At 37.3% G+C, this 12,864-nt stretch overlaps 1 protein-coding gene across 1 annotated transcript in view; it reads right to left on the bottom strand.

Annotated features, from left to right (window-relative positions):
- The window catches only part of RYR3 (ryanodine receptor 3), a gene marked incomplete at its 5' end in the record, with an annotated part of 579,989 nt that overhangs the window by 390,401 nt on the left and 176,724 nt on the right, over positions 1–12,864 (bottom strand). Inside the window, 4 exons of the mRNA XM_084631721.1 lie at positions 260–378; positions 1,455–1,550; positions 6,882–7,017; positions 10,716–10,884. Coding sequence (XP_084487847.1) covers positions 260–378; positions 1,455–1,550; positions 6,882–7,017; positions 10,716–10,884 — 520 coding nt within the window. The remainder of the gene's footprint in view (positions 1–259; positions 379–1,454; positions 1,551–6,881; positions 7,018–10,715; positions 10,885–12,864) is intronic.

Consider the following 12,864-nt stretch of genomic DNA (forward strand, 5'->3'; position numbering starts at 1 on the left):
CTGATCATGCATAGAAAGGATGTTTTGAAGGCCTAGTCTCCTACACACACTGATTTATTCTACACAGAAAAGCAATTATAGATTTCACATATTTCATTTTGTTTTTGCAAAGAAATGTAATAGGTATTCTTCACTGTGGGTTTTTAAAATATATTTAAGGACACTATGTATCACATAGGTGGCATTATAGAGACTCATTCACTTTTTTCTGTAAATTACTCTTGATATTATCAATATGTCTTATATTTCTCAATCATACCTTGTGATTGCGTCCATGTTTATCCAGCAATGAAATAATAGACTTGATATGTTCCTCTGCTATCAAATTTAAAGCCTCTGGACTTTCAATCAAGATGCAATGTAATACTTCCAGAATACCTATATGAATGCCACAAAAATCAATTTTACATTAAACAATCTGCAGAACTGAATACAATTTAAGAATGTGGGAAAGAAAAAAGAACATCCTAAGGGGAAAGTAATCATATCTTCCCTTTTGCAGTCTATTCAGTATCTCCAGACTAAAAAGAATGAACTCATCTTCAACAGGCTTTAAGGGCCAGCTATGATATGACTTACATTTGGATTTAATTCTCTGGTTTAAAAAAAAATCTGTCTATGATAGGAAGTTAAAATGCACGTTGAAACTATAATTTATGATTTTCTTGACATAAATCTTGGTAAAAACACACAGAAAAAACAAAATTCGCTTCAGCTAGTCACTGAAGGAAATAGTCTTCCTAACAGACTGTATGTTATTGTAAACTTTTTTAAAGCTGTTTTTTATGTATAACATTTTCTTGCTGTTATTTGCTGGGACTGAGCCACAAACAGCATCTATGCTATTTGCAATTATTTTGGTAACTGTTGAGTGGTACCACTTTGCACTGCTATGAATCATACGATTGTACCAGGCCTCATTAAATAATTTATTTCAGGGTTCTTTGTGATGGTACTAGGGAAATTAAGGAAAAGAAAATTCAAAGGAAAAGGCGGAGGAGGGCTGGAACATAAGAATGGCCATACTGGGTCAGACCAAAGGTCCATTTAGCCCAGTATCCTGTTTTCCAACAGTGGCCAATGCCAGGTGCCCCAGAGGGAATGAATAGAACAAGTAATTATCAAGTGATCCATCCTGGCTAATAGCCATTGATGGACCTATCCTCCATGAACTTATCTAGTTCTTTTTTGAACCCTGTTATAGTCTTGGCCTTCACAACATCCTCTGGCAAGGAAGATGAAAATGACAGGCTAAAAAAGGAACAGAGTGTTAATCTGAGAGATTTACTTAAGAAAGAACAGTTTGTTAACTTGAGAGATGGGCTTTAATTTTATTTTCATGCAAGAAAAGCTGTTTTCTGATGCTTACTATTTTTCAAGCAAAATTTTTCTTTTTTACAGGATGTAATAGAATTATCAATAGCAACACCCTATTTTTATAAAATTGCTCTTACCTGAGGAAGATTCTAGTCTATCCAATTTACTGATTAGCCAGTCGAGGTTATTGGAAAACTGGGTGCAGTTATTTCTGTTACCACGAATGAGGGCAGCTGGAAAAAAAGGGTTTGATAACACTGATGATAGTTGAACCCTTATATTAACAACCAGTGCTGAATACAAATATTTTAATATAATTTCTAGGATAAACCAAACAAAAATCATAATTATCCTTTCTTTGTCCTATGAACCAAATATATTTGAAATTTTTGTATTAGTAAAATAACCACCTATATTTTGTTTGAACCACTTAGCTCAGGAAACTGGTAATGGAATCTAGTTTACTAATCCAAATTCTACCCAGGTCAGTAGGAAATGTTGTTACCATTTGATAGCTGCTTAGTAGCCTATGTGAAATTAATTAGATGGTATCAGTCTAGTTGATTAAGCCATCACACCTGACACTAACAAACAGGCAGCCATGAAAATATTAATTGACTGTACTACTTATTATTCATAAAGAACCTGTTCCTCCCATCTTGCTCCCATTTTTTAGGGGATGTACATACCCAACTGAAATGTTTGAAACATGACATCTTTTAAATGATGAATACACTCTTAAAACAATCTATCTCAGACTCTTAATGTTATGCATTACTTGAGGTTTGTTAGTGGTCTATTTGATAAAGCAGAACTCTGGTAATAGTGGTACTTAGAAAACAGTATTTGCTATATCCGAACACACCATTAGTCCATCAATTGAAGTATCTTTATCTCAACCCTCTCTAACCGCCTTCCATAATCCCATTTGTATAATGGGACCCATGGGAGAGGTTCCATGGAAAAGAGAATATGCCTGGGCTGTACTATCTTCTCCAGAGAATCTATCTGGGGCCAGACGTTAGACACTGTGCATACCCCTGCTTAGGTATACCCCCAGCCTACTCAATCCTCCCCACAACCCATCTGGTTTCCCTCTTCCCCCATTACAGACCCCATACTTATAGAGAAGCCCCTGTAGGGTCCAGATGGGAGGGCATGTAAAATATCATGGAGGCATTTCACCTACCCTTCCACTTGGGAAGGTGGGAATCTGCCCACCGTGCTCTAGTCCATTATTAGTTATACAAACTACCACCTTCCTTAAATTCAGCTATTAAATACAGCACATGATCAAGGGGCCTGTACTCTTCTAAAGTTGTCCCCAAATATCTCCAGGAGGGAAAATACCATGCAGCTGCAGTACAGGAACAAGTCCAAGTGAAATAAATGGCCTTTAGCTCCACCTCCTGAGCAAAAGGTGCTATAGAATGGATAATTATTGTTCAGCAGCACAGAACTTGCATTGTTTTCAGAATGTAACTGAAATTAACTAACTCTTAATTTCCTCCCCCACAGAACAGCTCACTAATTTGCAAACACACCATCAAACAAAGATAAAAATAGCCATACTAATTATTGGCCCACTGAAGCCAATTATCAAAGATTTTTATTATAAGGTGGATAATTGTTATATAATTTTGTTACTTATTACAACAGAATAGATGAAGACTGCAAGTATTCTTTTTTAAGAAAGAAAATTTCAGACTGATAACAGGGGAGACGCAGATGTACAGTAGTCCTACAGAGCTACAAAGAATAAAGAATTTGGGGTTGCTCTTTTCTTCTCTGCTCTCTTCCTACTTTCTTTTCTAATTTGTGATATTAGACTGAATGTAAGGTATGAAAATCCTTACCCTACTGAAATCAATAGGAAGTTTGCCATTGACTTCATTGAGGTGCATACACTTCCACTCCAACATGAATTTTCTCTTTCCCCAAAACTCCATCTGTCCCTTGTTTTCCTGTGCTCTAAATCTTTGGCACAAGCTAACTCATCATTCTTCACCAGAGCTAGCTTTGTTTGTAAAAATAAAATAAAAATGTATCAAAAAGAACACTATACGGCAAGTCCTTGTTCTAAAATTCCTTCATATCTCGCTTGCATGTGTCTTTATAGCAAAGCTTGGTTATTTTGCCCCCCTCTGATAGCTCCCCATATAGTATGTCCTCGGGTATGCATCTGTCTTCCAACCTACTCAGATAGCCCAGCCAGTGCAGTCCTCTTTCCTTGAGCAGGGCTGTCACACTTGGTAAATATGTCCTATGAAGAACCTCTGCATTGGTGACTTTATATTGTCATTTGATGTAGAGTATGTGGCATAAACAGAGTAGGTGGAAACTGTTTAACCTTTTCTCCTGATAAGCGTAAGTTATCCATGTTTCCCCACCATACATGAGAGTGCTGAGAACACAAGCTTGGTACACAAGCATTTTGGTCTTGATGGTAAGCTTTGAGTTATTCCATGCTCTTTTAGTTAGTCTGCTAAAGGAGGTGGCAGCCTGAGGATGTTGTGAAAGCCAAGACTATAACAGGGTTCAAAAAAGAATTCGATAACTTCATGGAGGACAGTTCCATCAATGGCTATTAGCCAGGATGGGCAGGGATGGTGTCCCTAATCTCTGTTTGCTAGAAGCTGGGAATGGGCAACAGGGGATGAATCACTTGGTGATTACCTATTCTGTTTATTCCCTCTGGAGCACATGGCATTGGCCACTGTCGGAAGACAGGATACTGGACTAGATGGACCTTTGGTCTGACCCAGTAGGGCCATTCTTATGTTCTTATATTCCTATGTGAACATTTAGTTCTTCATTCAGTGAGAGGTTGGTGGTCACTGTAGAACCAAATAACTGAAATTCTGGGCTACTTCTAGCTGGTTTGCATTTAAGGTAATTGAAGGATCTTGTGGAACCCCCTGTCCTAATACAACCGTTTTCTTAATGCTGATGATCGACAAGAACCTGAAAGGCGGTCCATGAGCTTTATAGCTTCACTATAAAGACACATGCAAGCAAGATATGAAAGAATTTGGAATTGATCCTGACCGATGGGAAACTTTGGCAAGTGATTGTAACAAGTGGCGCCATTGTCTCCATCCGGGCATCAAAGTCCATGACAAGAGCTGGCTCCTACAGCTTGAAGAGAAAAGAGTACATAGGAAGCAAGCAGCTCCCAACCAAGATACATACATTTGCAGCAACTGCCAAAGATCATGCAAATCTTGGATCAGACTATTCAGAGACATTGCAAACCAACTACACCATAGGCTGAAATTGCCACAGTCTTGTGCAGATGAAAGGATGGCAACAAACTTATAAAAGGGATTATGCTAACTTGTGGGCAAGCTAATACTCTGGAGAGAGGGAGAGAGAGAGAGAGGGAGATCGAGATCGAGATCTGACTTGTTGGCAGATAGGGGTGGTTTGGTTCTGGAAGCCTTGACAGACCCATGTTGCAGTGGTCTGTTTGCTAGAGGTTGGTTTAAGCCATAAGGTTTGGAACCAGAAACACACTTTCCCAAAATGCAATGGTCTTTAGATCCTGGATATTGGTATAGGCCCATCTTTATCTTACATATGAGAATATTCTCTCCTATTTTCCTGATTTAAAAAAAATAATTCACTCCCACTTGGACACCATAAACACATTTTATAAATAAACCACACAAGCACTGTGTGTTGCATTTAAAATTTTTCTACTTTTCTAGGTGTGGTGCTGAGGGATTTTTTAGGGTTGTCAAGTGATTAAAAAAAATAATCGTGATTCATTGCCTGATTAAAAAAAAATCACGATTAATTGCACAATTAATCATGCTGTTAAACAATAACAGAATACCATTTATTTAAATAGTTTTGGATGTTTTCTACATTTTCAATTAGATTGATATCAATTACAACACAGAATACAAAGTGTACAGTGCTCACTTTATATTTATTTTATTAGAAATATTTGCACTGTAAAAAACAAAAGAAATAGTATTTTTCAATTCATTTAATACAGGTATTGTAGTGCAATCTCTTTATCATGAAAGTTGAATTTACAAATGTAAAATTATGTACAAAAAATAACTGCATTCAAAAATAAAACAACGTAAAACTTTCGCATCTACGAGTCCACTCAGTTCTACTTCAGCCAATCGCTTAGACAAACAAGTTTGGTTACAATCTGCAGGAGATAATGCTGCCAGCTTTTGTTCACAATGTCACCTGAAAGTCAGAACAGGCATTCACATGGCACTGTTGTAGCCGGCATAGCAAGAAATTTACGTGCCAGATGCGCTAAAGATTCATATGTCCCTTCGTGCTTCAACCACCATTCCAGAGATCATGCATCCACGCTGATGATGGGTTCCTGCTCAATAACAATCCAAAGCAGTGCAGACCAACACATGTTCATTTTCATCATCTGAGTAGATGCCACCAGCAGAAGGTTGATTTTCTTTTTTGGTGGTTCGGGTTCTGTAGTTTCCACATCTGAGTGTTGCTCTTTTAAGATTTCTGAAAACATGCTCCACACCTTGTCCCTCTCAGATTTTGGACAGCACTTCAGATTCTTAAACCTTGGGTCAAGTGCCATAGCTATTTTAAAAAATCTCACATTGGTACCTTCTTTGCGTTTTGTCAAATCTGCCGTGAAAGTGTTCTTAAAATGAACATGTGCTGGGTCATCATCCGAGACTGCTATAACATGAAATATATGGCAGAATGCAGGTAAAACAGAACAAGAGACATGCAATTCTCCCCCAAGGAGTTCAGTCACAAATTTAATTAATGCATTATTTTTTTAACAAGCGTCATCAGCATGGAGGCATGTCCTCTGGAATGGTGGCTGAAGCATGAAGGGGCATACAAATGTTCAGCATATCTGGCATGTAAATACCTTGCAACGCCGGCTACAAAAGTGCCATGTGAACACCTGTTCTCACTTTTAGGTGACATTGTAGATAAGAAGCAGGCAGCAGTATCTCCCATAAATGTAAACAAACTTATTTGTCTTAGCAATTGGCTGAACAAGAAGTAGGACTGAGTGGACTCGTAGGCTCTAAAGTTTTAAATTGTTTTTGTTTTTGAGTGCAGTAATGTAACAAAAAACCCTACATTTGTAAGTTACACTTTCACATTAAAGAGATTGCACTACAGTACTTGTATGATGTGAATTGAAAAATACTATTTCTTTTCTTTATCCTTTTTACAGTGCAAATATTTGTAATAAAAATAATAATATAAAGTGAACACTGTACACTTTGTATTCTGTGTTGTAATAGAAATCAATATATTTGAAAAGGTAGAAAAATATCCAAAAATATTTACTAAATTTCAATTGGTGTTCTGTTGTTTAATTGCAGTGCGATTAATTGCAGTTAATTTTTTTGAGCTAATCACATGAGTTAACTGCGATTAATCGACAACCCTAGTTTTTTCTATTGTACTGAAAGTGTCCAGTTTTTTATTTTTAAACAAATAATGTAGTTCACATGGCAAGATATGTCCCACATAAAAGTCCTTTTTCAAGGGACAGGAAAAAAAGTTCTTACACTACAATGGACTGCTTGAGAACTTACCTAGCAATTTGTAAAGGAGATTCAGAATTTCCTTCCATGCTGTTCCACTTTCCTCCCTTGCAACTCCTGCAAAATGAGCTGCACTGTTGTAGACATTTAAGCGATCGATGCAGTTCAAAACAAGTGCCAGCATTCCCTAAAAAATGACATGATATAGAGGAAAATATCCACATATTCCTTTGAATTTTAACACATTTGTTGAGCTACATGCTGAAAAGCCAATATTGTTTTAAACACATGGGGAACTATTGTGCTTGAAATTAGAGTTTTTTGAACATGCATTTTTCTGTATCCAAGCTATAAATATCCTCTTTTGAGGATGATTCAGCTTTTTTTTTTTTTTTTGTTGGCTTGCCCACGAGAGTTTAATCTAAATGCTGTACACATTAAGGAATAAAGAGCATGACAATCTTATAAAGACCGTCTTTACATTTTCTGTGAATGGAATCTGACTCACATAGAAACAGCTCTAGATGCAGAACTTTCCTTTTTTATTAATGGAAACAACTAATTCCAGTCAGACAAACTGATACCACTTACGAATTTGTACTCCATAAAACCCCTGGTGATTAGAAAAAGGCTGGAATTTTGATAAGCCAACAAAACTGTCTCAAGAGAAACAAGTCCAAATGCCTGAATAAATATTCTAATTCATTTGTAGCTGTTATTATAATACTGAAAAACTAATGTATTTTAAACATCTCTAAATATTACTTAAAATAGATTTTTCTATCCATAAAAATATTATAAAATCACAGCTATGTAGGATTGGAAGGGACCTCAAGAGCTCATTTAGTCCAGAGGTTCTCAAACTGTGGTCTGTGGACCACCAGTGGTCCGCGAGCTCCATTCAGGTGGTCTGTGGAGTTCCCTCTAAGGTGCACAACAGGGTGGCCACACACGAGAGAATGAAGGGCCACCTATCTAATTAGTGGAGCCACACAGACGTGGCTCCACTAATTAGGTGTCTGGACCCTGGAGAAGATGCACATGTAAGGTGAGGTGGCGGCCATGGGGGGGAATAGAGATTAGGTGGGAGGGGGCAGTGGGGTGAAAAGAGGGGGTGGGAGGGAATTTGGGATGTGTAGGGCTGCAGCGGCCACAGAAAGAGGCAACTTTCCCCAGCTCCAGGGCTGTGGCTGCCGGGGAGAGACAGCCCTCCTTCCCAGCCTCAGCTCTGTGGCTGCTTTGGCGGGGGAAAGAGGGCACATCCATCGCACTAGAAAGTTAAGACTACTGATATTAAAATATGAATTGTGTGCTTTTATTTGTAGAACAAAAAAAGTTAATTATTATTAAGTTTTTTTTATATAGTGCTTTTATCCAAAGAACTTTAAAATAGTTAGCTAATGGTACAAACAACATTTGGAAAGATCACTAAGTGGTCCGCCAAGACCCTCAGCAATTTTCAAGTGGTCCATGAAAAAAAAAGTTTGAGAACCACTGATCTAGTCCATTCCCCTATGCAAAGGCAGGAATAAAGTACACCTAGATCATCTGTGCGAGGTATTTGTCTGATCTGTTCTTATAAACCTTCAAGGACAGGGATCCCAGAACTTCCCTAGGTAATCTGTTCAAGTGCTTAACTACCCTGAAAGTTACAAAAGTTTCTCAAAGTATCTAACCTAAATCTCCCTGCTTGCAAACTAAGCCAATTACTACTTGTCCTACCCTCAATGGACATGGGAAACAATTGATCACCTTACTTATTTTTTAAACAACCTGTACGTATTTGAAGACTGATCTGGCCCTACATAGGCCTTCTCTTCCCTACACTAAACCTCCATTTTTTCAACCTTTCTTCATAAGTTAGTTTTTTCTAAAACTCTTATTTGTCACTCTAATGTGGACAATTCCCAGTTTGTTCCCATCTTTCCTAAAGTGTGGTGCCAAAACAGTACTCCAGCTGAAGCCTAATTAGTGTTGAGTAGAGAAGAACAATTACCCTCTGTGTTTACATCTGACACTCCTGTTAATACATCACAAAATGACATTTGCCTTTTTTGCAGCAGCATCACACTGACTCTCATTCCACTTGTTTTCCAAATCCCTCAGATCTTTTTTCTGCAGTACTACTGTCTAGCGTTATTCCCCATTTTGTAGCTGTGCATTTGATTTTTCATTTCTAAGTGTAGTACTTTGCACTTGTCTTTACTGAATTTCATCTTTTTGATTTCATACCAACTCTCCAGTTTATCAAGATCATTTTGAATTCTAATTGTGTCCTCCAAAGTGTTCGCAACCCATTGCAAATTTTATAAACATATTTTCCACTCCATTATCCAAGTTATTAATGAAAATATTGAATAGTACCAGAACCAGGACAGACCCCTTGTGGAACACAACTTGATATGCCCTTGCGGTATGACAGTGAACCATTAAGAACTATTCTGAGTACAGTCTTTCAAACAGCTGTGCACTCACCTTATAATAATTTTATCTAGATCATGTTTTCCTAGTTCAGTTATGAGACTGACACTTGGGAATGTGTCAAAAGCTTTACAGAAGTCAAAATACATCACATCTACTGCTTTCCCCTTTCCCACTAGACTGGTTACCTTGTCAAAGGAGGAAATTAGATTGGTTTGGCATGATTTGTTCTTGACAAATCCATGTTGGCTATTACTTACCAGCTTTTTATCCTTTAGCTTTGAATAAATTGATAATTTAAAATTTATTCAAATATGTTTCCGGATATCAAAGTTAGGCTGATTGATCTATAACACCCTAGCACTGGTGCTGGAACTTGGGGTGCTGAGGTTGCTGCTGCACCCCCTGGAGCTTAAAGTAGTAATAACAACTCAAATACATGGTTTCTGCCTTCAACACCCACACTATAAAAATTGTTCCAGTACCACTACACCCTAGCTCCTTCTTTCCTCCGTTTTGAATATTGGTACTATGTTTGCTCTTCTCCAGTCCTTAGGGACCACACCTGTTCTCCATGAGTTCTTGAAAATAATTACTGAAAGTGAAGATACTGCTTCAGCTAGTAACCTTGGGTGAATTTCATCAGGCCCCATCTACATGAATACATCTAACTTATCCAAATATTGTTTAACCTATCCATTCCCTATTCTGTCATGAGAGCCTTCCCTCTTGTTAATATTAACTGTGTTAAGCTTCTGGTCACAATTAATCTTTTTAGTGAAGACTGAAGCAATAAAAAGCATTAAACATGTCTCTCTGTCTCATCTGTTCTTTTGCTCTCCTTCCCCATTAAGTACAGAACTTATACTTTCCTTCATCTTTCTCTTGCTTAGAATGTATTGAAGAACCTCTTTTTATTGCCTTTTATGTCCCCTGTAGTTGTAACTCATTTTCATTACTTTATAATAATCTCAGAGCCTACCAATGTTAGAATTACGTAGTGTATCCCCTTCCATAAAACTGGGATTTCTCTGCAGTATAAAGCTCTTGTTTCTAACCCTCAGGGGTTGGCAAGCTATCAGACCTTAAACTCATCATTGGTCCAAGACTTAACATAAGCCACCTTGGGCCTCTTGTGTAATTTTTTTTTGGGGGGAGGGAATAAATAACTTCTTTGTATCAGTGTGATTTCATTAATAATGACACTTGTTTGAAGATGCTCAGAAGAATGAAATATTAGACTAAATACAAATGGACATGGATTAGTAGACAGCGACCAGGTGAGGCAGTCAAAGGTGCATGCTAACAGCAATGTAGCATATGATTTTACAATTTACTACATATACCCACAGCAAATACGTACACACAAATCCTAGTATTAATGCCTCTGGAAGACAAACATTTTGTTTTCCTATTAATGCTAGTTATAGGATATGCTGAAACAATCTAATAATCCCCCCTCACCTCTTCTTTGAACAAATTTTGTCTGTTTTTGAGTGAGCGAAGTTTGTTTTGCTTATCTTCATGTTCTAGTTCTTCTTCTGGAGGCTGGAAATAAGTAATCAGGTCTTGCAGGGTCTCAAGTACCTCCTCAATAGGCAGGGCGATGGGTGCTGCTGTTCTGTTGTTTCCACTAAGAATCGAGAAAGAAAGATTGACAGTAGTAACTTCTCTATACAATTTACGTTACAATATTAATATAGCAACCTATTGGCCTTTTGATATCTAAAGCAGTTCCTTTTATACATATGACTAGGAATGGCTAAAAATAAAATACTTGCTACGTGTGCCCCAAGTGTAACATTAGGCAGCAATTAACCTGAATTGCCAGTAACTCATACAACAGTTTATTGGATATTCCGTGAACAAACAAGCCTGACTGAAGCTGGATCATGATATTCAGAGAAGTCCTATGGCCTGGTTTATACAGGAGGTCAGAGTAAATGATCACAGTGATCCTTTCTAGCCTTAAAATCTATGAATGTTAGCTCCTACATATGTGTAACATGAAGGGGAAAAAAATGAAAAAGAGAAGAGAGAAAGCGAGTAAACAAGATGATAAGGGAAAGCAACAAGATAAAGAAAACTGCTATTTCTTAATTTTGTAATGGATTCTCTAATAGAGATTGCTCCCATTAAATGTCAATTGGAATGTAACAAATAGATCAATAGTGGTACAAGGATAGCCTCATATTGCCATACAGTTTCATATTTTTGCAAAAAAAAAGAAGAAAGACGTATCTTTCTAAGAGTGTGGAGAAGGGATCAAGTTAATATGATGTTATGGGGGGGGGGGGGGGTTAGGAGCAAGAAGAAGGAAAGATAAGTCAAAAACACTGCCACTCAGTCTCTCCTCACTCAAATTTGAGTATTCACATTTTCCAAGCAGAGGATTGTTTCAATTACCATCAGACAAATACAACGATAAAGCATAGTACTTCCACAGTAGAACTGATTGGAAAGAAAATCCCCCTTCACAGAAAATTTTAATGAAAATGCAAACCATTTCTTTTTCAGCAAAATTGACAGAAAAGCACACATACACTCTCCATGACAACATTCAGTTAATAGGAAAACCCCCCAATTTTCTATTAAACAGTTTTGATAGAAAATTGTTGATCAGAACTACTCCACACATCATATAGCAGCTGTGGCTATTTTTACAACATCTCTTAGAAAAAGAGGAGCAGGAGAAAGAGACAGCAGTATTTTCAGTAATGTTGTTTAGGTCAAAGAGATTGATATTTTTCAGCTCTATTACTATGATTTCCCCCCTCCTTTTGCTGTACAGTTCCCTTGTATCACTAAATATACTGAAGAAGGAACAAATGAAATATGTTCTTCCAAATGAGCTTTGATTATTGTCAGAGATGGGCCTGAATAAAAATCCAATAACTTAACATGCCCCAAGCTGAGGAAAGTTCAGATCCAGATATAGATCCAAACGTGAAAGCTTTGAGGCCATCTCTAGTAATGTTTGTGTTCTCAATTTCCATCTTTGCATTACTTCTCTATGCTACCTCCAGATTTTTCAAAATTGCACACCAAGATTCTTAATTTCACTCTTTTCTTACACATTTTCCCAAAGTCATTAGAAATTAATGCACACAGAATCCAAACTTCCCTTTCACCCTAGAAATCACCTTGCCAGAACACAAGACACAGATCTAGATCAGCACAAGGAAGATTGTATTTTCACTTCCTTTAAGATACACATGTTGCTGAATATTAAAGCATGTTATTCTGGAAGGTTGGTAATACAACAACCAATTTACTCAAAGGAGGGAAAAAAAACAAGAGAAAAAGCAGAAGTAGCATACTGGATTCACAATGCAACACACCAAAAATATGCCTCATGATTTAAAACACGTTTTCAGCTACAACATATATCTAAATATTATAGTAATTTCTATCTTCCAAAAGGGTAAATTTATCTATGCACATATTTTGCTTCTGTATCTGAACTCCAAACTATGACTGGAACAGACAGTTCAGAATTATTCCATTTAAAGTCTCAACCTTTATTAGGCAACTAAAGTCTTATAATACTAATCTAACTTGCAAAAAGAAAAGGAGTACTTGTGGCACCTTAGAGACTAACCAATTTATTTGA

This window comes from Lepidochelys olivacea, assembly GCF_965140295.1.
Source record: "Lepidochelys olivacea isolate rLepOli2 genome assembly, chromosome: 6".
Classification (NCBI taxonomy): Eukaryota; Metazoa; Chordata; order Testudines; family Cheloniidae; genus Lepidochelys; species Lepidochelys olivacea.